General features: G+C 46.3%; 1 protein-coding gene across 1 annotated transcript in view; it reads left to right on the forward strand.

Annotated features, from left to right (window-relative positions):
- The window catches only part of PECAM1 (platelet and endothelial cell adhesion molecule 1), a 62,231-nt gene that overhangs the window by 19,247 nt on the left and 20,899 nt on the right, over positions 1-22,085 (forward strand). Inside the window, exons 8-13 of the mRNA XM_077460627.1 lie at positions 1,640-1,927; positions 3,363-3,470; positions 5,075-5,102; positions 5,210-5,277; positions 7,300-7,356; positions 8,114-8,182. Coding sequence (XP_077316753.1) covers positions 1,640-1,927; positions 3,363-3,470; positions 5,075-5,102; positions 5,210-5,277; positions 7,300-7,356; positions 8,114-8,182 — 618 coding nt within the window. The remainder of the gene's footprint in view (positions 1-1,639; positions 1,928-3,362; positions 3,471-5,074; positions 5,103-5,209; positions 5,278-7,299; positions 7,357-8,113; positions 8,183-22,085) is intronic.

Genomic DNA, 22,085 nt, shown 5'->3' on the forward strand with positions numbered 1-22,085 from the left:
TTGTCAGTGATGGCTGCAATATAAGCCCTACCCCCCCCCCCCAATAAGCCCTAGTTAAAGTCCTTGTAGGTCTTATTTTCAGTGTAGGTCTTATTTTTCTGGGAAATGGGGTAGGGCTTATTTGGAGAAAGGGGTTATATTGCAGCCATCACTGACAATCACGTTAGGTCTTATTTTCGGGCGAAACAGGGTATAGAGGATGGAGAGTAATATTATTTGTAGTCAGAGTCTTCACTTGTGACATACGTATAACCATAACTACCGAGACCTGCGGCGTGCCTCGGTCTCGCTGGTTGGTACACCTAAAAGAGGGCATACCCTCTGGAAACATAAGTTCAATGTATTTCATCCTCATACCATATGTCCCACCTAAACACCTGGTCACCATTTTAATTCATTTCTTCCTCATGCAATATGTTTCACCTGAACACATGGTCACCATTTCATTGTAATTCATCCTCATACTATATGTCCCACCTGGTCACCATTTCAATGCAATATGTCCCATCTGAACACCTTGTCCCCATTCCAATGTATTTCAATGTATTTCATCCTCATGCAATATGTCCCACCTGAACACCTTGTCCCCATTTCAATGTATTTCAATGTATTTTATCCTCATACTATATGTCCCACCTGAACACCTTGTCCCCATTTCAATTTATTTCATCCTCTTGCAATATGTCCCACCTGAACACCTTGTCCCCATTTCAATGTATTTCAATGTATTTCATCCTCATGCAATATGTCCCACCTGAACACCTTGTCCCCATTTCAATGTATTTCATCCTCTTGCAATATATCCCACCTGAACACCTTGTCCCCATTTCAATGTATTTCAATGTATTTCATCCTCATGCAATATGTCCCACCTGAACACCTTGTCCCCATTTCAATGTATTTCATCCTCTTGCAATATGTCCCACCTGAACACCTTGTCCCCATTTCAATGTATTTCATCCTCATGCAATATGTCCCACCTGAACACCTTGTCCCCATTTCAATGTATTTCAATGTATTTCATCCTCATGCAATATGTCCCACCTGAACACCTTGTCCCCATTTCAATGTATTTCATCCTCATGCAATATGTCCCACCTGAACACATGGTCACCATTTCAATGTATTTCATCCTCATACTATATGTCCCACCTGGTCACCATTTCAATGCAATATGTCCCACCTGAACACCTGATCTGTATTTCAATGTATTTCATCCTCATGCAATATGTCCCACCTGGACACCTGGTCACCATTTCAATGTATTTCATCCTCATACCATAAGTCCCACCTAAACACATGGTCACCATTTTAATGCATTTCTTCCTCATGCAATATGTTCCACCTGAACACATGGCCACCATTTCAATGTAATTCATCCTCATACTATATGTCCCACCTGGTCACCATTTCAATGCAATATGTCCCATCTGAACACCTTTTCCCCATTCCAATGTATTTCAATGTATTTCATCTTCATGCAATATGTCCCACCTGAACACCTGGTCCCCATTTCAGTGTATATGGAGAATAGGAAAGCTGGGTCTTCTGGAAAGACCATATCCATTATGTATTTCATCCTCATGCAATATATTCCACCTGAACACCCGGTCTTGTTTTGATCTTTTTGTCCCGGCAGCTCCTGTTAGAGAAGTAAGCCTTGTAATTATCCCTGAAAATGGAGAAGTAGAGGAGGGAGCAGAGCTTTCCTTGGTATGTAGGGCGGATTATGGAACTTTGCCCCTTACCTTTTATTTTTACGTCAAGAAAAGCATCGAAATTCTACTGAGAAACGTGACCGAAACCGACATCATGCACACGCAACACACAGTATCATTGTTCACCAAAGAAAAGGATGGCACCTACTTCTGTAAGGCTTCCAACAAAGCCAACAAGATCGCCAGCAGCAAGAGCATGGAAGTAAAAGGTCCGACAAATATATAACTTTTAGATTTTACTTAATAATATTTTCTGCAGCTCTTTACAAAGCTCTCTCTGGACACATCTGTTTGTTGTCCCCACCACAGTGATGCAGACACACACACTAACCTGTTTTGGGTGGATGTCAGATGCCATCTGCACCCAAAAATATTTCAGTTTTGTATGGTTGATGGCAAACTCAGTTACAAGAGGTTTATTTTTGTCTCCAGTGGTGAGATATGACCGCCAAAATTTCCAAATTCTGCCAAATGACACCCTTCCCCTTTGGGTATGTAGGTGGGGTGCAGCGAGGTGCGGCGGAATAACACACTCCATCCCAGTGCAGTGAAAGAACTTATATTGAAATAATGCAGACAGTTCACAGATAACCCGTTGGGAAGGCAGCCCAGCCAGGAACACTTACAATAGCAAAGGCATGTAGAGAGCAGAGCCCCTCCCCCACATGGTACTACCCCCCATGTTACCCCGAGAGGACTAACAGGCGGTGTATGATGCCGGAGTACTTACTAATAAGTCACTGGGACTGTCCTACAGTACTTATTCTGGCGTAATTAACAGCTAGGACTGTACCATGTTTATATCTAGTGACGCCACTGCGGCCTGGCCATCTTGTGCCCAACAAGCAGGTTTCCAGGGAGGTTGCAATCCCTACCCTTTACCCCACATCAGGAACCTTTCCCTACTGCTAGCTCTGTCCCTAACAGGTGGAGTACCTGTCCCTACTCCACCAACTCGCAAATGCATGCCAAATCTGGTAGCCAGGGCCTTAAATAGGCTCTGCCTGACCCAAAAATGGCTGCCAGAGTCACGTGAGGTGGCAGCATCCAATTGGATGCTTCCCAGTGACTCAGGAAACCATATGTTCCTCCTGACTTCCTCTCCAACCGCAGTGCCGCTGCAGAGAGTGCCGCCTACACTGGGGAAAGTAGACTGCACCTGCAGGAAGGTTTCAGCTGTGGACCAGTACCACCTTGTGGGAGGGGCAGAGACACAGGTTAGGGGAGTAATCAGGAGACGGTACCATTGTCTTTTTGGATGGTGCAAGACAACTAGAACCCGTAGAGGAGAGACATGCACCGGTGTTTGTGAGGGGTTGGTGTTTAGAGGAATACACCCATGGTGGGGCTCATACATGGCATGTTGTGAATCCTGAGATAATCACTGAAGTCCTAGAAGTCCTAATCTTTTGGGCAAAGAAGACAATTAGCAGGGAGACACCAAGAGAAGCAAGAAGGGTAATACATTTATGTATATATTACTATATATAAGTGCCTCTTATAGTCTGAAGATATAAATGAAAACCATTTGTAATAGTAATTGGATGGATTATAGTGTATAAATATTGTGTCTCAAGCCATCGTTGTAATGATCGTTGTTAGACTCAATGTGGTGAAAACTCATCTTGGTCTCTCTGTTTGTAGCCGTCCTCGCCAGATGGAAGAAGGCCGTAATCGGCACATTTGTCCTTGTCATTATCGTGGCTGCCATAGCCATCGCCCTCTACTTATATCTGGACAAAAAGAAAAAAGGTAATGTCTCTCTGAACCACACTATTGGAGAGTTGCTTGAGAGCTCTTTGGAGGACCATTTATAACTCCTAGTCTATGGCTGGATGTTGGTTGGAAGTTGTGGATGGAGACGGGCAAGATCATAAGTATCAGATTTATATGACTGCTAGATAATGCTATCATGGGTATTGGAGACTGCTAGAGAATGTAATAATGTTACAGGAGACTGCTACCATGTTATCTGAGATGGCTAGAGTATGCTACAGTGATACTCAAGGTAAATGGGGACTGTTTCCATGGTAGTAGAGATTGCTACCATGGTATTGGAAACTATTAGAGACTGCTTCCATGCTATTGAAGACTGCTATCATCATGTTATTGGAGACTGCTGTAGAATGTTACCATGATTATTGAAGACTGCTTCCATGTTATGAGAGACTGCTACTGTGGTATTGGTGATGGCTAGAGACTGCTCCCATGTCACTGGAGACTGCTACAATGGAATTGGAGACTGCTAGATACTGTGTCTTTATGTCATTCGAGACTGCTTTAAAATGCTGCCATGGTTAATGAAGACTGCTAGAGACTGCTTCCATGCAATTGGAGACTGTTGTAGCATGCAACCATGATTACTGCTTCCATGTTATTAGAGACTGCTTTCATGTTATTAGAGACTGCTACCATGGTATTGGAGACTGCGTCCATGTTACTGGAGACTACTGTAGAATGCTACCATGGTTACTGAAGACTGCTAGAGACTGCTCCCATGTTATTAGAGACTGCTACCATGGTATTGGAGACTGCTAGAGACTGCATCCATGTTATTAGAGACTGCTATCATGTTATTAGAGACTGTTGTAGAATGCTATCATGGTTATTTGCGCCTGCATATATGTTATTGGAGACTGCTTCCATATTACTGGAGACTACTAAAACTGCTACCATGTTTGGGAGACTGCTGTAGAATTCTTCCATGTTATTGGAAACAGCTATGGAATGTTACAATGTTACTGGAGACTGCTGCTATAATATTTGAGACTGCTACCCTGTTATTGGACCAATAAGCCATCTACTACATTAACGAACCAATGGGAAGGCTGTAGGGGGCAGAGCTCTGACATTTATTGATCCTTTGAATGATGTGAACATTTATACAAAGTATCCATGTGAGTAGAGGGATGACATCATACAAAGTATCCATGTGAGTAGAGGGATGACGTCATACAACGTATCCATGTGAGTAGAGGGATGACGTCATACAAAGTATCCATGTGAGTAGAGGGATGACGTCATACAAAGTATCCATGTGAGTAGAGGGATGACGTCATACAAAGTATCCATGTGAGTAGAGGGATGACGTCATAAAAAGTATCCATGTGAGTAGAGGGATGACGTCATACAAAGTATCCATGTGAGTAGAGGGATGACATCATACAAAGTATCCATGTGAGTAGAGGGATGACATCATACAAAGTATCCATGTGAGTAGAGGGATGACGTCATACAAAGTATCCATGTGAGTAGAGGGATGACGTCACGAATGATTGGTTGCAAAGTTCAGAACAACCGCCATTACATTCTGGGATCGGGAATTTTACTTTCTTTTCTTTTTGTATCTTTTCCAGCGAAAAACATTACGAGTGACTCATCGAGGTGCGTCCCGCCGTTCCTGACATTTTCTGTGTAGATCTGTTGTTTTCATCGTTGTCTGGTGCCAATTTTAGCAGATTTTCCACGAAAGGTGTGTTTTTGTTTTTCAGATCAAAGGCTGTTAATTCCAGCGGTGAGAAGTCAGCGGCGGACGTGAAAAGCGATGACTCGTATTTTGGTGAGCTGCCTAAATCTTCAGTCACTTCCCGAAATTCATCACTGGGAATCTCTTTGTCATCCGAGGAAATAACCCACAAAAACTAGACTTCATCCAAAAGTGAGGAAGGTCCCCTGATGGTCCCTTCACTTCCTGTACTATGAGAGGCCTCGTCACTGAAAATATCAGTGTCACCTGAGGCTATGACCCACAGCAACCAGACCTCATCCAAGAGTTGTGAAGGCCTTCCGATGGTCCCTTCACTTCCTGTCCTATGAGGGCCCCTCTTTACAGAGAATATCACTGGCATTCCAGGCAATAACCTACAGCAACCAGACCTCATCCAAGAGTTGTGAAGGCCTTCCGATGGTCCCTTCACTTCCTGTCCTATGAGGGCCCTTCTTTACAGAGAATATCACTGGCATTCCAGGCAAAAACCTACAGCAACCAGACCTCATCCAAGAGTTGTGAAGGCCTTCCGATGGTCCCTTCACTTCCTGTCCTATGAGGGCCCCTCTTTACAGAGAATATCACTGGCATTCCAGGCAATAACCTACAGCAACCAGACCTCATCCAAGAGTTGTGAAGGCCTTCCGATGGTCCCTTCACTTCCTGTCCTATGAGGGCCCTTCTTTACAGAGAATATCACTGGCATTCCAGGCAAAAACCTACAGCAACCAGACCTCATCCAAGAGTTGTGAAGGCCTTCTTGATGGTCCCTTCACTTCCTGTCCTATGAGGGCCCCTCTTTACAAAGAATATCACTGGCATTCCAGGCAATAACCTACAGCAACCAGACCTTATCCAAGAGTTGTGAAGGCCTTCCGATAGTCCCTTCACTTCCTGTCCTATGAGGGCCCCTCTTTACAAAGAATATCACTGGCATTCCAGGCAATAACCTACAGCAACCAGACCTCATCCAAGAGTTGTGAAGGCCTTCTTGATGGTCCCTTCACTTCCTGTCCTATGAGGGCCCCTCTTTACAAAGAATATCACTGGCATTCCAGGCAATAACCTACAGCAACCAGACCTTATCCAAGAGTTGTGAAGGCCTTCCGATAGTCCCTTCACTTCCTGTCCTATGAGGGCCCCTCTTTACAGAGAATATCACTGGCATTCCAGGCAATAACCTACAGCAACCAGACCTCATCCAAGAGTTGTGAAGGCCTTCTGATGGTCCCTTCACTTCCTGTCCTATGAGGGCCCCTCTTTACAGAGAATATCACTGGCATTCCAGGCAATAACCTACAGCAACCAGACCTTATCCAAGAATGGGGAAGGTCTCCTCACCTCCTGTGCTATGGGGGCCCCGTCACCGATAATCTTACTGTCATTCCAGGCAATAACCCACAGCAACCGGACTTCATCCAAGAGTAGGGAAGGTCCTATCACTTCCTGTCCTATGGGGCCCCATTACAAAGAATCTCACTGTCATTCCAGGCAATAACCCACAGCAACCGGACTTCATCCAAAAGTAGGGAAGGTCCTATCCCTTCCTGTCCTATGGGGCCCCATTACAAAGAATCTCACTGTCATTCCAGGCGATAACCCACAGCAACCAGACCTCATCCAAGAGTGGAGAAGGTCCCATGATGGTCCCCTCAATTCCTGTCCTATAGGAGCGTCATGGTAGAGGACGTGAGGAGTTCCTCATGAGTTCAGCATTCTTTCTTGGACAAGGGCCAATGACACAGAGGTGCCGCGACTGCATTATGGCCACTGGATGGTGCAGACTATCATAGGAAATAAGTATGCTCCTCATTTCCATCAAGCGGCCATAATGCCATTATGTCCCTATTCATACATTCGATCTGCCTAGAATATAGATGGACAGCTATGCAATTTTTTCGTAAATACACCACTTAGCGTCAAAGGGGAGGGGAACCCAAAATTTGGACTGGGGCTGGTTCCTTCATAGATGCCTCCTTAGAAACCACCATTTGTGAATATACAGAACCCCAGACTGCATGAATCATGACTCTCTGTGCCATACGTTGAATGTGGAGTTCTCTTCTGTGTGACAATAGTTTTATTTAATTGCAGGCAATGTACAGAACGAAGAAGAGCTACATATCCTGAAAACAGCAGAAGAAACCAACGGTATGAATGGAATTTATCTGATTTAAGGGACTTTCCCAGTTCCTACTTGGAAGTCTTTCTGGTTATTAATGCTGCAACGCCCTCAAATCTTTCATCTCTTACCAGCTATAGGAAATGCATCCCAGCCAGAACTGAAACTAAAGCCTTGAGACACATACATTGAGTTACCTGGCTTGCTCAAGGCTTTTCATTCCACAATGGCTGTACTGCCCCCATAAACTGGTGATCTGAGATTACCATCTTGAGATGGTGAAGAGCAATTCCCAGACACACCCACCCCAAGTTCCTTGCTTAATCCTAATGTTAAATTGAGGAGCTACACATTTTTTCCAGTCATCAAACAGATGGGAATCTGTCCTGGAAGTTGTAATCTGAATTAGGAAGCAGAGAGGGAAGAAATTGCTCTAGGAAGTACCCTCCCAGTCACCCTATGAAGTGTTCTCTGAATTCTGCTTGCAGTGGAATACAGAGATCAGATGTATCTCACTGACTCAAATCACTTACTGGTATTTTGTAATATTTTTTCCAATTTCTGACATATTAATTGTCAGGGAGAAGCAATTAATACACAAAAGTTATTTCTTTTCAGTATAATACACATATCTGAACATCATATTAAAGGATGGGGGGTCCCTAACCCTGATATTGTTATTAAAGTAATGCAGACAGTGTTGTGTGACCTCTGAGGAGTAAAGTCCCCATCTAAATTAGGACTCAATCTTCAGCCTCCGTCATTGACTTTGTGTTCTTCCTTCAGGAAACAACCAGCAGAACCATGAAGTAGAGTACACAGAGGTTGACAGTTCAGCACCGGATCATCATCATGGTGAGAGTCACATTTCCCCCTTAGAATGATAGACTGATGCAATGCTAAACTGATACAATGCTAAACTGATAAAATTTACCTTAATACAATTATACAATGCTGCAGTAATACAGTGTTTGAGGTCACTGATGTCTATTTGGATCAAGTTCATCTATATCCAAAATAATCTGTATCTGGAAGTGACTGATTTGTATACTGGAGATAAGATTGTCCTAATGTATACTGCACATGCCCTGTTTCATGGTTTGCAGAATATGGGAAGGCAACATGACCTGGATCTATGGTTCCTCCTTGCATACTGCATATGGTTTGTTTCATTATATATGGAAAATATAGTGGGACTGCATGGCCTGGATACCGTATATGGCTCCCCCATTGTATACTGCACATGGTTTGTTCCATTATTACTGGAATATAGGGGGACTGCATGGCAAGGATATATGGCACCCCTATTGTATATACTGCACATAGTTTGTTTCATTATATACAGAATATAGAGGGACTGCATGGTCTGGATATGTGGCTTCCCCTTTGTATACTGCACACTGTCTGTTCCATATTTTGAAGGATATGGGGGGGAGGGGGTGGGGGTGGGCTGCAGGAACTGGATATATAGCCCCCCCCCCCCATTGTATACTGTACATGGCTTGTTTCATTATACAGATTATAGGGGAACTGGATGGCCTGGGTATATGGCTTCCCCATTGTATACTGCCGGTGGTCTGTTCCATACTTTGCTGAATATGGGGGACTGCATGGCCTGGAGTAGCTCCTCCATTGTATTGGGTTTGTTCCGTTATATATTGAATATAGGGGTACTGCATGGCTTGGACATACAGCTCCCCTATTGTATACTGTACATGGTCTGCATGCCTTGGATATATGGCTCCTCATTGAATACCGCACATGGTCTGTTCCATTATATATTGAGTATGGGGTGACTACATGTCCTGGGAATATGGCTCCCTATTGTATACTGCACATGATCTGTCCTATTACATAATGAAAATGGGGGGACTGCATGGCCTGGATATATGGCTCCCCTATTGTATACTGTATAGGGTTTGGTCTATTATACACTGAATATGGGGGACTACATGGCCTGGATATATGGCTTGCTCATTGTATACTGCTCATGGTTTGTTCCAATATACATCGAATATAGTAGGACTGCATGGCCTGGATTTATACCTCCCCCCATTGTATACTGCATATTGTCTGCTCCATAGTTTAATGAATATGAGGGGACTTTGTGGCCTGGACATATGACCCCCCCTTCCCTCATTGTATATTGCACATGGTCTTTTCCACAGTTTGATGAATATGAGGGGACTTCATGGCCTGGACTTATGGCTCTTCATCCTATACTACCCATGGTCTGTTCCATCGTTTACTGAATATGGAGGGGACTGCATGGCCTGGAAATATAATCCCTCCATTGTATATTGTACGTGGTCTACTCCATTATATAATACATATGGAAGGACTGTATGACCTGGATATACAACTCCCCCATTGTACACTAAACATGGTCTTTTCCATTGAATACTGAATATAGGACAACTGCATGACTTGGATCTATAGTCCCCCCCCCCCCCCCCCATTGCATACTGCATATAGTTTGGTCCAATTATCTGCTGAATATGGGGGGACTGCATGGCCTGTATATAGAGGTCCACCACTGTATTTCATTCATTGCTGAACATGGGGGATTGCATAGTCAGGATATATCCTTGAATATAGGCCTTCTGTATACTGCATATGGTAGGTTTCATATATATGATGGGTATTACTTGCCCTGGAAATTATTACCATGCTGCATTACACCTGGATATGGGCGTTGCTCTCGGTATTTGGATTGTATAGTAGTAAGCGGTGGGCTGATGTTGTAGTGGACACTGGAATGATTTTAATATATGTTGGGCAAGGAGCAATCATGATATGTAGTGGACATGGGGCTTATTAATATACACAGAGCTGGTATAGTCAAGTGGTTCTCAACCTCGGTCCCCTAGTACCCCTAACGGGCCATGTTTTCAAGTTTTCCTGTACTTTGCACAGCTGCTTTAAATCAATGACTTGGTATTGATTAGAGCTATTTTATCTAAGGGAAGACCCCAAAACATGGCCCATTGGGGGTGTCTTGAGGACTGAGGTTGAGGACCACTGGTCTACTTATTGGGCTTTGGAATATGAGAGCCATAACTTGTACACCAGACACAGGGAGCTCCATTACACAGGCCATGGAAGTGCTGGATGGATAGGACACTGATAAGATCTTTGTTCGTCTTGACCCCAGCAGCAGATGGACGGGGAACTATTGTAAGTCTTGTGTGATGAATATGATTTGTGATCTTCTGGCCCTTTGATGTCAGCTTCTTTCCTAGTATAGCAGATACAGAGCTCTTTCTTTATACCGAACACATGGGATGGTTACGTTTTATGCAGGTTATGGGGATTTTGTTGTAGGTTGAACATAGGTATCTGTTTGGAACCTGTCAAGGTCTAGAGAAAAGGCTACCATGCATTTACAGCCAATTTTGCCACATGGGGAAAATATTTCTTCCCTCATTCTTCTAGAATAGATCAGTGCTCTCCAAACTGTGGCTCTTTTCTTATCTTTATACGGCCCTTAAGGCACTATTCTCCCCACTGACACCAACAGTGGGGCATAACTTCTGCCACTGACACCAACGATGGGACATTATTCCTCCCACTGACACCAATGATGGGCACTATTCCTCCCACTGACACCAATGGTGGGGCACTATTCCTCCCACTGAAACCAATGGTGGGGCACTATTCCTCCCACTGACACCAATGGTGGGGCACTATTCCTCCCACTGACACCAATGATGGGGCACTATTCCTCCCACTGATACCAATAATAAGGCACTATTCCTTTCTCTGACACCAACCAGGGGGCACTATTCCTCCCCCTAATACCAAAGATGGGGCATTGTTTACTCCCACTGATATACGACTTTTTTTTATTCCCACTGACCTCAGTCTTGCCCCCTGAAGTCCAAAAGACAGTAAACCGGCCCTTTGTTAGAAAGTATGAAGACCCTTTGTTTAGATATACAGTATGCTCCCCATTCATGTTCTGGCTGACACCCATAAAATGGACAAAAAGTCTATAGAAAAAAATATTCACAGAGGGTTTTAAAAGGCGTTGAATTGAGTTGAGTCCATAGCAACATGGCAAAGGGGATAGTGAAGTACAGAGTGAAAATGTAGTCTATTATTTTGTTGGAGATACTAGGAGGCAGATCAAAGACAATGTGACTAACTTCAGTTTTAAGCTTCCCTTATCTGAGCTTTTCCCCCTGTTTTTGGTGGCAGTGTATGTTCATAAAACCTGGGCTCCTTCGGTGGTGCCTCTGTCGGAGTGAACGTTCAAGTAGGGCCTCTGTCAGAGCAACCCTTCGGTAGTGCCTCTGTCGGAACGACTCTTTGGTGGTGCCTCTGTCGGAGCGACCCTTCGGTAGTGCCTCTGTAGGAACGACTCTTCGGTAGTGCCTCTGTCGGAATGACCCTTTGGTGGTGCCTCTGTCGGAGTGAACATTCAGTAGGGCCTCTGTCGGAGCAACCCTTCGGTAGTGCCTCTGTCGGAGCGACCCTTCGGTAGTGCCTCTGTAGGAACGACTCTTCGGTAGTGCCTCTGTCGGAATGACCCTTTGGTGGTGCCTCTGTCGGAGTGAACATTCAGTAGGGCCTCTGTTGGAACAACCCTTTGGTAGTGCCTCTGTCAGAGCAATCCTTTGGTAGTGCCTCTGTCGAAATGACCCTTTGGTGGTGCCTCTGTTGGAGCGACCCTTTGGTGGTGCCTCTGTTGGAGCCACCCTTTGGTGGTGCCTCTGTTGGAGCCACCCTTTGGTGGTGCCTCTGTTGGAGCGACCCTTTGTTGGTGCATCTGTCGTGACCCTTTGGTGGTGCCTCTGCCAGGGTGGCAGAGGCTGCCGTACAGTACATTAGCGTCAAGTTCTAGTACAGAGTCATAATGGAGTTCTGTACTAGAAAGCTCACACTCCAGGAATGGTATCACTTCCTCTTCTGGGATTCTTCACAGCATCTAGTTGCCTTCCTGTTGAAAAGGATTGAGAGTTCCTCTGCAAGCCACGATAATCATCAGCTGAGAAAACCTTCATTCTGCATCCTCCCTGACAATGGCAGATTGTGTCTGAGAAAGCATAACTACATCTGTGGTCTTCAGGGGATTAGGGCAATACATGCATACATTAAACTCTAGAACAATGCCGGGTTCCTGTGGGAGAGATCACTCTTACAGCTGGGAATGTCACTACTGGGATGCAAGAACCCAACCACCAACAATGGGGCGTCTTTCAGCTCCTCTGGAAGATGTACACTTGGACATATCTGCCAGTTTGGTCATCTTTGACCAACTTTTTTGGTCGTTCTCTTTCTAACCCTCAGGTAGAGAGAAGATGTTGGTTGCACACATAGATGATAAACAGTCCCAAAGTTCACATTCACCATACTTTGGTTTTCTGGGTTGCACCCTCCTAGTTAGGTGCTATGGTTTCAGGCAAATTTATTTCTTTTTTTTTTTGTACTCCTCGGTATTCAGTATTCAGAACATGAATAGTCTGGGGCTCGAGCAGTCAAGGTTCCTGTTTCAGCCTGGAGGACTATTTCCCTCCCAGACAGCTTAGCCGACACCTGGCGAGAAGCTCAATGAGGTTCCAGCAGACTCAAGTAACTCCACTTTAGTCTTTTTTGTTCAAATTCTAGCCCAAGTTCTGTTCAATGTGGTGCGCAGGTAACCACTTGCAGTCTTAGATAAGGTGTCACAGCCCTCCAGCTAAACAGAAAATAGGGCGACCAATCTTGCTTTGGCCATCTAGCCATCTTGGGAACAGCCACTCTACAGGCTCAACACCATCAGAAACCCAGAGATGGTCTAGATCAGGGGTGTCAAACTCGATTTCACCAGTATTATGGTTGCCCTCAAAGGGATGGGTTGTATCTGTAAGACTAGATGTTCAGAGCCCCCCACCTCCCCTTACATCAGAAGTCAAGAGACCCTCACGCTCTCTTACATCACAGTAGACTAGGGTTGCCACCTCATCCCTTTAAACCAGAACACATATTAATTGCACGGGTTCTGTGGCTGATTAAGGTGGTAATTAAACTCACTTGGTGCCCCTGAACCTGTGTAATTCATGTTTGTTCAGGTTTAAAGGGATGAGGTTGCACACCCCCCCCCCCCCCCTTTACCTTGTGCTGCTGGGGGAGGAGAGGGAAAGCAGAAAGTGCAAGGTCTGGAGGAGGACCAGAGGAGGGCTAGAGTCAGCTGCCAGAGTCTTCTGAATGATGAGACCTGGGGAGGAGAAGACAAGGGAGTGCTGCAGTTGCACAGCACAGCTGAAGCGTGGGATCTGTAGGACGAGTTCTGTCCTCCTCTCTGCTGTCAACTGCTGAGACAAGGTGGGGGCGGATACGAGCCTCTTTGTGGCTACAAGGAGAAGCCCAGGATCTGGTGGAGGAGTTCTGTACTCCTCTCTGCTGCTGAGGGCGGAGACAAAGTGAGGGCTGCAGCTGCAGGAGAGGTGTGAGGGCCACATGAAATGGCCTGTTTTAGGCCCAGGGGCCTTGTGTTTGACACATGTGGTCTAGATAGAGTGCCATAAAAATGTCAGGAAGGCAGTCTAGGGTTGCCACATTTTCTTCAAGTCAAACCCAAACACTTTAGCAGCATTTTTTTTTTTTTTTTTTATAGTATAAAACTATACATATATTTTGCTATTAAATAACATTTCTAATCATATGAAGTTAAGAACAAGAGTGCCCCTTTACATCTGAACTTGCAGAGTTCCCTTTACATCTGAACTTGCAGAGTTCCCTTTCACTGTAAGGGGGACTCTGCAGACTCTGATGTAAGGGAGAATTCTGGGGACTCTGACCTAAGAGATGCTCTTGGAACCCATATTTAAGGGGGATACTGAGTACTCTGATGTACAGAGAGGACTCTGATGTAGGGGAAACACTGTGGCCTCTGGTGTAAAGGGGAACTCTGATGTAAGGGGTGCTCTGAGAACTCTGATTTACCTTAGTGTACTCACTCAGAGGCAGGAGAGAGAAGAGGGGGGGGTTCAGTCACAGACAGGGATGGATGGTGAGCTCACTCACCCCTTGGCAGTCAGCACCTCTCATCCAGATGTAGCTGAGACTGTTGAATTTCACATTTCCGGCCCCAACTTACTTTCCTATTCTAAGGCACATCCCTGGCGATTGTAGTGTGGGGCAGACACAGAGGAGGTAGGGGTGGGAGGGAAGAGGAGCAGATCGAGCCCTCTCTTGTCTCAGCCAGCAACTGGCTGCAGCCAGCAACTCTGCTGGAAAGCCATAGTCCAGTCTAAATAATGTGTCCGGGTTTCAGGTGGTCTGAAACCGGGACGCATGATTGCAAACCCGAACTGTCTGGGTGAATCCTGGACAGGTGGCAACCCTAAGGCTGTCCCGCGTCCAGTATCTTTGTCAGGAATCAGCAGCAGGGATGGTCAGATCTGTTTGGCTACACTTAGGAAACCAAGACCAGACTGTGTATGCCTTGAGTAAGATTAATTTATAGTGAAACCAAAATCCAAATACCGCCAAACAAAATAGACAGCAATTGTGAAAATACAAGTGAACCATAAACTGAGTGACAAAATAACCAACAACCCAACCATAATACAATACATATATATACAAAATGAGGAACCCAGATCACATAAAGCTGGAGATTTAAGGAGAGAGGGGAACCAGGGCTGGAATCTGGAACAAGGGAAGCAGGTAAAAGGCAGCAATGCACAGGATGAAGGTACAAGGCAGGATCAGAGATAAGGTGCAGGATGAATCAGCAAGCAAGTCTCTGGCTAGCCGGCAAAAGACTGAAGCGAGAGGCATTAGTAGGGGTGAATACCCTCCCAGCTAAATACCCTCCCAGCAGCCAGTACCAGGTTGAAACTGATCTTAACAATCTTTAGCTGAGAAGGGACATGCTGACACTAGGTGAGAGCAGAGTGACCTAAGGAGTTAGCTTATCAGTGCGCTTTTCTCTGCCTTTATTTTCCAATCACTGGCTGGAGGTGGGGAGGTGGCCGACCTGTATTCCTCCACAAAAGTAAGAGAGGTCAGGTTCTGCTGTAAATTTAAGAACTGACACATGTGGTTCCAGCAAGCAAGCAATTCTCTGGCTAGCAGGTAAAACACTGAAACGAGAGGCACTAGTAGTGGAGGTACTAAATACCCTCCCAGTAGCCAGCGTGGGGTGGAAACTGATTACTAGGATCTACTGGGTGACTCCCTCTGGGGGACAATGGAACTACAACTTTTGGCTCAGGGAACCACAGTGCCACCAGCAGGTGAACTAGGTCCTAACAGTCTTTAGCATGTGAGCTGAAAAGAAACATGCTGACACTAGAAGGAGTTAGCTTATCAGTGTGCTTCTCTACTTTCACTGTCCAGTCACGGGCTGATTGCTCCACTATAGTAAGGGAGGTCGGGTTTTGCTGTGATTTTAAGAACAGACGATGTTGGTTCCAGAAAGCAAGCAGGTCACATGCTAGCAGGCAAAACACTGAAGCAAGATGCACTAGCACAGGAGGAATTAAATACCCTCCCAGCAGCCAGTAATGGATGGAAACTGATTACTAGGATCTGCTGGATGCTGAGAGACACCTGCTGGTGGACACTGGAACTACAACTCTCCGCCCCAGGAAGCCACAGTGCCACCAGCAGGTGGTCTAGGTTCTGCCAATCTTTAGCACATGAGCTGAGAAGAAACAGGCTGACACTAGAAGGAGTTAGCTCCTTCTCTACTTTCACTGTCCAGTCACCGGCTGGGGGCGGGAAGGTGATCTAGCTGTATTGCTCCACTATAGTAAGGGTTCTGCTGTGAATTTAAGAACAGACGATGTTGGTTCCAAGCAGGTTGCTGGCTAGCAGGCAAAACACTGAAGTAAGATGCACTAGTAGAGGAGGAACTAAATACCCTCCCAGCAGCCAGCCCCAGGTGAAGACTGATTTGCTGGGATCTGCTGCGAGAGAAACCCACTGGTGGACACTGGAACTACAACCCTCTGCCCAGGGAGCCACAGTGCCACCAGCAGGTGAACTAGGTCCTAACAGCACATGAGCACATGAGCTGAGAAGGAACATGCTGACACTAGATGAGAGCAGAGTGACCTAAGGAGTTAGCTTATTAGTGTGTTACTGTGCCTTCATTGTCCAGTCGCCAGGGGGCGGGGAGGTGACCAAGCTGTATTGCTGCACTATAATAAGGGAGGTCAGGTCAGCCTGGTTCTGTTGTGAATTGAAGAACTAACAATGGTGGTTCCAGTTGTCTTGGCAATTCATTTTTTTTAGAAAACCAAAGACACCCTCCAATTTATGAGTTTAAAATCCCAGGCAACATTACACATGACTTGAAATGACATGTGATCCCTGAGCAACTGTGGAGGGAGACCACAGCATACACTCTTTTTCACCTGCTCCCTTCCACATAGGCCAGGCACTGGCGGGTTATTTCGGGAAGAGTTAAAGCAGCTCATTGTTTGGGAAAGCGGCGTCTCTTCCTGACGGATGGACAGGAAGGGTGTTTAGCTGAGATAAGGCGGCATCATACGAGCCTGGCTCACAGCAAACATACCGTACAGATTTCATGTGCCGAGATTCTACGTCCGATAGATCACATAGCTCACCACATAAACAAACACTCCGCTTCCAGCAAAGAGTTCTCTGGAAACTATGACACCCCCATCATTGTCATTATAGGGGGCAGATAAGCTCTGTTTATGAAACCTTCTATCAACTGACCACATGGTGTGGGGGAGGGGAGGGGAGGGTGCAGGCGGAGAGTGATTCCCCCCCCCCCCAACATCGTACTACATGGGGGGGCCCATCATCAGCAAAATCATCTTCTAAACTTTATTTTAAGGGAAATGAAACGGATAAGACTTGTATCAGTTCATTAACAATAAAACGTGGACTGTCCGGATTATTGTTACAATGTAGAAAGGATCCATCAATCCAATCACTGGGCTGTGTGTGTGAGCCGCCATTATAGGCTGAAGAAGGCTGACGGGGGGAATTCATCAATATTCTTCTGGGGTCATCTAGAGCCTGGGGCAAACTACCACCCACCCCCAATGTATAAGCATTATGTGTCAGCAACCCCCCCCCCCCCCCCCAATTTTATTTATTTTTTAACATAAATCAATATGTTTACCCCCCAAGAATAAATTTTCCCTCCTTCCAGGACTAATCCCCCTGCCAGTACACATTTTTACCCTGCATCCACCAACAAAAACCGACCCCCCCCCCCCAATTCTCCCTCCTAGCACAAATCCCCCCCCCTCCAAAAAGAACCCCTTCCTAGCACAGATACTCCACAGTCATCCTTACTAGAAAAAATCCCCCATATCACATTTTCTACCACAACCCCCCCCCCCCCCAAATAACCCCTCCTAGCACAAATCTGCTACCCCTCAAATTTTCCCTCTGAGTGCACATCTTCTCCCCCTACACTTCAAATTCCCCCAGCACAAATCCCCACTCAATTCCCTTTTCTAGCACAAATACTCCCCCCCCCCCAAAAAAAATATCCCTTCCTAGCACAAGTACTCCACAGTCATCCTTATGAGCAACCCCCCCCCCCCCATTATCACCCCTCCTAGCACAAATTAATACCCCTCAAATTTTTCCTCCGAGTGCACATCTTCTCCCCCTACACTTCAAATCCCCCCAGCACAAATCCCCACTCAATTCCCTTTTCTAGCACAAATACTCCCCACCCACCCCCCAAAAAAATATCCCTTCCTAGCACAAATACTCCACAGCCATCCTTATGAGCAAACCCCCCCCCCCCATTATCACCCCTCCTAGCACAAATCTCCTACCCCTCAAATTTTCCCTCTGAGTGCACATATTTTTCCCCCTCCACTCCAAATCCCCCCAGCACAAATCCTAACTCAATTCCCTCTTCTAGCACAAATCCCCCCGACAAAAAAAAATCCTTTCCTGATGGACTCCATGGCAGACTACCCATGGGTTAAACTCACCTCCTCTCCAATGCTATAGGACCCCCACTCCCATAAATTTGAGCTCACCACTGCATTCCTTTTTTGTCCTCCTCTGTGGACCTACAAACAATGCACTTACGTGTTTCGGACGTCCAAAACAATCGAGGTTGTTGCCGGGAATATGTCCTAGCCAGGGGCATTGGTAGGTGGCAAAAAGACCAGGGGCTTCAGCCTGAAGTCCAAGGCTGGAAACATGGGGGGGGGGGGCGGGGGGGTTGGGGGGTGGTGGTGTACGTGACGCAGGCTTTTTTTTTGACTGGGCCATGACCTGCCTGACCTACATACACTGACCTTTTGTGGAATTGCCCACAAAATGACCCCATTTTGGAAAGCAAACACCCCAATGTATAATCTATGAGGCATAGTGAGTCTTTTGAACGGTTAAAACGCATTTTATTTTACACAAAGTTGTCAATTTATAAGATATTTCTAACAAATAACATGTATATAGCAAAAATGACACCTCAAAACACATTCTGCTACTCTTCCCGAGTACGGCGATACCACATGTGTAGGACTTTTACACAGCCTGGCTACATACAGAGGCCCAACATTGAAGTAGTACCTTCAGGCGTTCTAGGAGCATAAATGACACATCTCATTTCATGACTAGTGTACAACATATATGCATCATGTTACAACCTTTTCTACTCCCCGTAACCTTACTTATTAAATAAAAGCCATACCACGTTTTGGAGTAAAATAGGCCACAGCAGCCATTATCTTTATTAACAAAACTGTATAAATATCAAAAATAGATATATCTCTTTTAAATTACATAAACCAAAAACGTAAACAAATAACATAAACAAATAACACCCAACATTCCTGACGACTCTCTACTCCTCCTAGTGTTGGTCTTTGCAGGTCCACCAATCATCAACCATCTGTAACCAAAATGGGCACTGCGGTCCCTCTGACGTGGTTTATTAGGCCTCAAGCCGACACGCTGACTCAAAGACGCCCACTTACCGCAGTGCCCCCATCCCAATTTCCAGCTATCCTTAGTTAACTGGGTTACCACCCTCAGGACCCGTACCACCGCCAGGTCCTGACTCTGCATTCCGAACTCTTTTCCTTTTACCCGCAAAGACCAAACACCAGCCACTGCCACAACAATGCCACTCTTGAGCTGGAATAAACAGACACACAACACACAAAGAAAGAGACAACCTGCACTCCTAATACCCAATATTAGGTAAGGAGGGCGGGAACTTTCCTGGCTTTCTGCTGCCTCGTGGAGGGAGGGGTTTCCCTTCCTTAACTTAAACCCCTCCCCCTGCCTTAACTTCCCACCTATCCCTGACCTTCTAACATCCCCAATCCCTTCTCCAATGACTGTAATGTTAACACTTTCATGCCAGCCCTCTGCCTATGTGTTCTGTTAACCCTCTCTGCGCCAGGCTTCTCTTTCCTACCCATCACACTTTTGAAGGTCCTGGAGCACCAGGACAGTGGAATTACCCACAAAAGTACCCCATTTTGGAAAGCAAACACCCCAATGTATATTCTTTGAGGCATGGGCTGCAGATAGGTACTCAGGTACTCTGATGGGCTGTAGATAGGTACTCGGTACTCTGATGGGCTGCAGATAGGTACTCAGGTACTCTGATGGGCTGCAGATAGGTACTCGGTACTCTGATGGGCTACAGATAGGTACTCGGGTACTCTGATGGGCTGTAGATAGGTACTCGGTACTCTGATGGGCTGCAGATAGGTACTCGGTACTCTGATGGGCTGCAGATAGGTACTCCGGTACTCTGATGGGCTGTAGATATTTACTTGGGTACTCTGAAGGGCGGTGATAGGTACTCAGGTACTCTGATGGTCTGCAAATAGGTACTCGGTACTCTGATGGGCTGCAAATAGGTATTCAGGTACTCTGATGGGCTGTAGATAGGTACTCGGGTACTCTGATGGGCTGCAGATAGGTACTCGGGTACTCTGAATGGCTGTAGATAGGTACTCTGTACTCTGATGGACTGCAGATAGGTACTCGGGTACTCTGATGGGCTGTAGATAGGTACTCGGGTACTCTGATGGGCTGTAGATAGGTACTCGGGTACTCTGATGGGCTGTAGATAGGTACTCTGTACTCTGATGGACTGCAGATAGGTACTCGGGTACTCTGATGGGCTGTAGATAGGTACTCGGGTACTCTGATGGGCTGTAGATAGGTACTCGGGTACTCTGATGGGCTGTAGATAGGTACTCGGGTACTCTGATGGGCTGTAGATAGGTACTCGGGTACTCTGATGGGCTGTAGATAGGTACTCGGGTACTCTGATGGGCTGCAGATAGGTACTCGGTACTCTGATGGGCTGCAGATAGGTACTTGGGTACTCTGAAGGGCGGTGATAGGTACTTAGGTACTCAGATGGACTGACAGGTACTCTGATGGACTGTGACAGGTACTCTGATGGACTGTGAGTGACAGGTACTATGAGGGGTGGTGACAGGTCCTCTTTATTGGGGGGGGCAATCAGTATGATTGGTGTACACTGTAAGCGGTAACGAGATGTTACCGCAATCTCCTCCTCACACACGATCGGTGTGTGAGGAGGAAAACCCGGTAACATCTCGTTACCGCGGTTTGTTTACACACAGCTGATCACGTGGGTAAACAGCCGGCCAATGGCTGTTTACCAGCCGCGGTGACGAGCAGTGTTCCCGGGAACACGTGATCGCGCACACCATGGGGGTGTAACCATCTGTGATCGGCCGTGACTTCATCAGGGCCGATCACATGGTAAACAGCCATACCCAATGGCTGTTCACCCCCTTCGGTGGTGAGTGGTGTCTTCGTGGCACGCAGCCGCCACCAAAGGAACAGGGATTTGACGGCCGGCAGTCGGCAAGCAGTTAAGGCACCTGGGAAAGGAACGTTCCATCTTCCCACTCCTTTCCGAATCCAAGGCTATGGAAGCCTGGACAGAAAATGTAGACTCCATGCTCAAGGGCATTTCAGAAGATCTGGCCAGGGACTCGGCAGTCCAGGAATTGAAACTGGCAGTGGCCTTCCTGGGGGAAGCTTCTACCGATCTGATCTGCCATGTTTGCCCAGACTATGCTATCCTCGGTCACGGCTAAGCGGGCCCTATGGTTGCGACCTTGGCTCGCTGATCCAGCATCTAAGCAGGCCTGGTGTAGTATCCCCTTTGAGGGGCCCTCATTGTTTGTTAACAGGTTGGATAACGTCATAGCCCAAATCGGGTTTCCTGCCCCAGGATAGGCGTCTGTTGGGTCAAAAGAAGCCTCAGCACAGAAGACGCAGCACTGAGCGTTCAAGGGAAGCACGCTCTTACAGGCCCAGCTGGGATTTCAGAAGGAATTGGAGGTCAGACATCCTTCCAAAAGTCTGCTAAAAACCAGGCGTCCGGTAGACGAAAGCCGGCTAAGTCATTTTGAGATTGGGCCTGCCCAGGCGGATCGGGTGGGAACACGTCTTCTAGCACGTCTGGGTGGCCTCGGTCTTGGACTACTGGACCACCAAGATGGTCTCCATGGGCCATACATGGTCCTTCACCAGTACTTCTCCCCCAAGATTTATCTCCCCCCTGCATCCATGGTCAGAAGAAAAGAAGCAGGTGTTCCTGTCCTACGTGGATTCACTGATAGTACAAGGAGCCGCGGTGCCTGTCCCGAAAGGCAAAGAGTTTCAGGGGGTATACTCCTCTCTCTTTCTTGTGCAGAAAAAAAACGGTACATGGCGCCCCGTGATAACTTATCTAAACAAGTTTATAAAATATGAGAGATTCAAAATGGAGACTTTATCTACCATCCAACAACCTGTGCAGCCAGGCGATTGGCTAATC

This window comes from Lithobates pipiens, unplaced genomic scaffold, assembly GCF_037356315.1.
Source record: "Lithobates pipiens isolate NorthernLeopardFrog02 unplaced genomic scaffold, aLitPip1_a1.2 Scaffold_28, whole genome shotgun sequence".
Taxonomy (NCBI): Eukaryota; Metazoa; Chordata; class Amphibia; order Anura; family Ranidae; genus Lithobates; species Lithobates pipiens.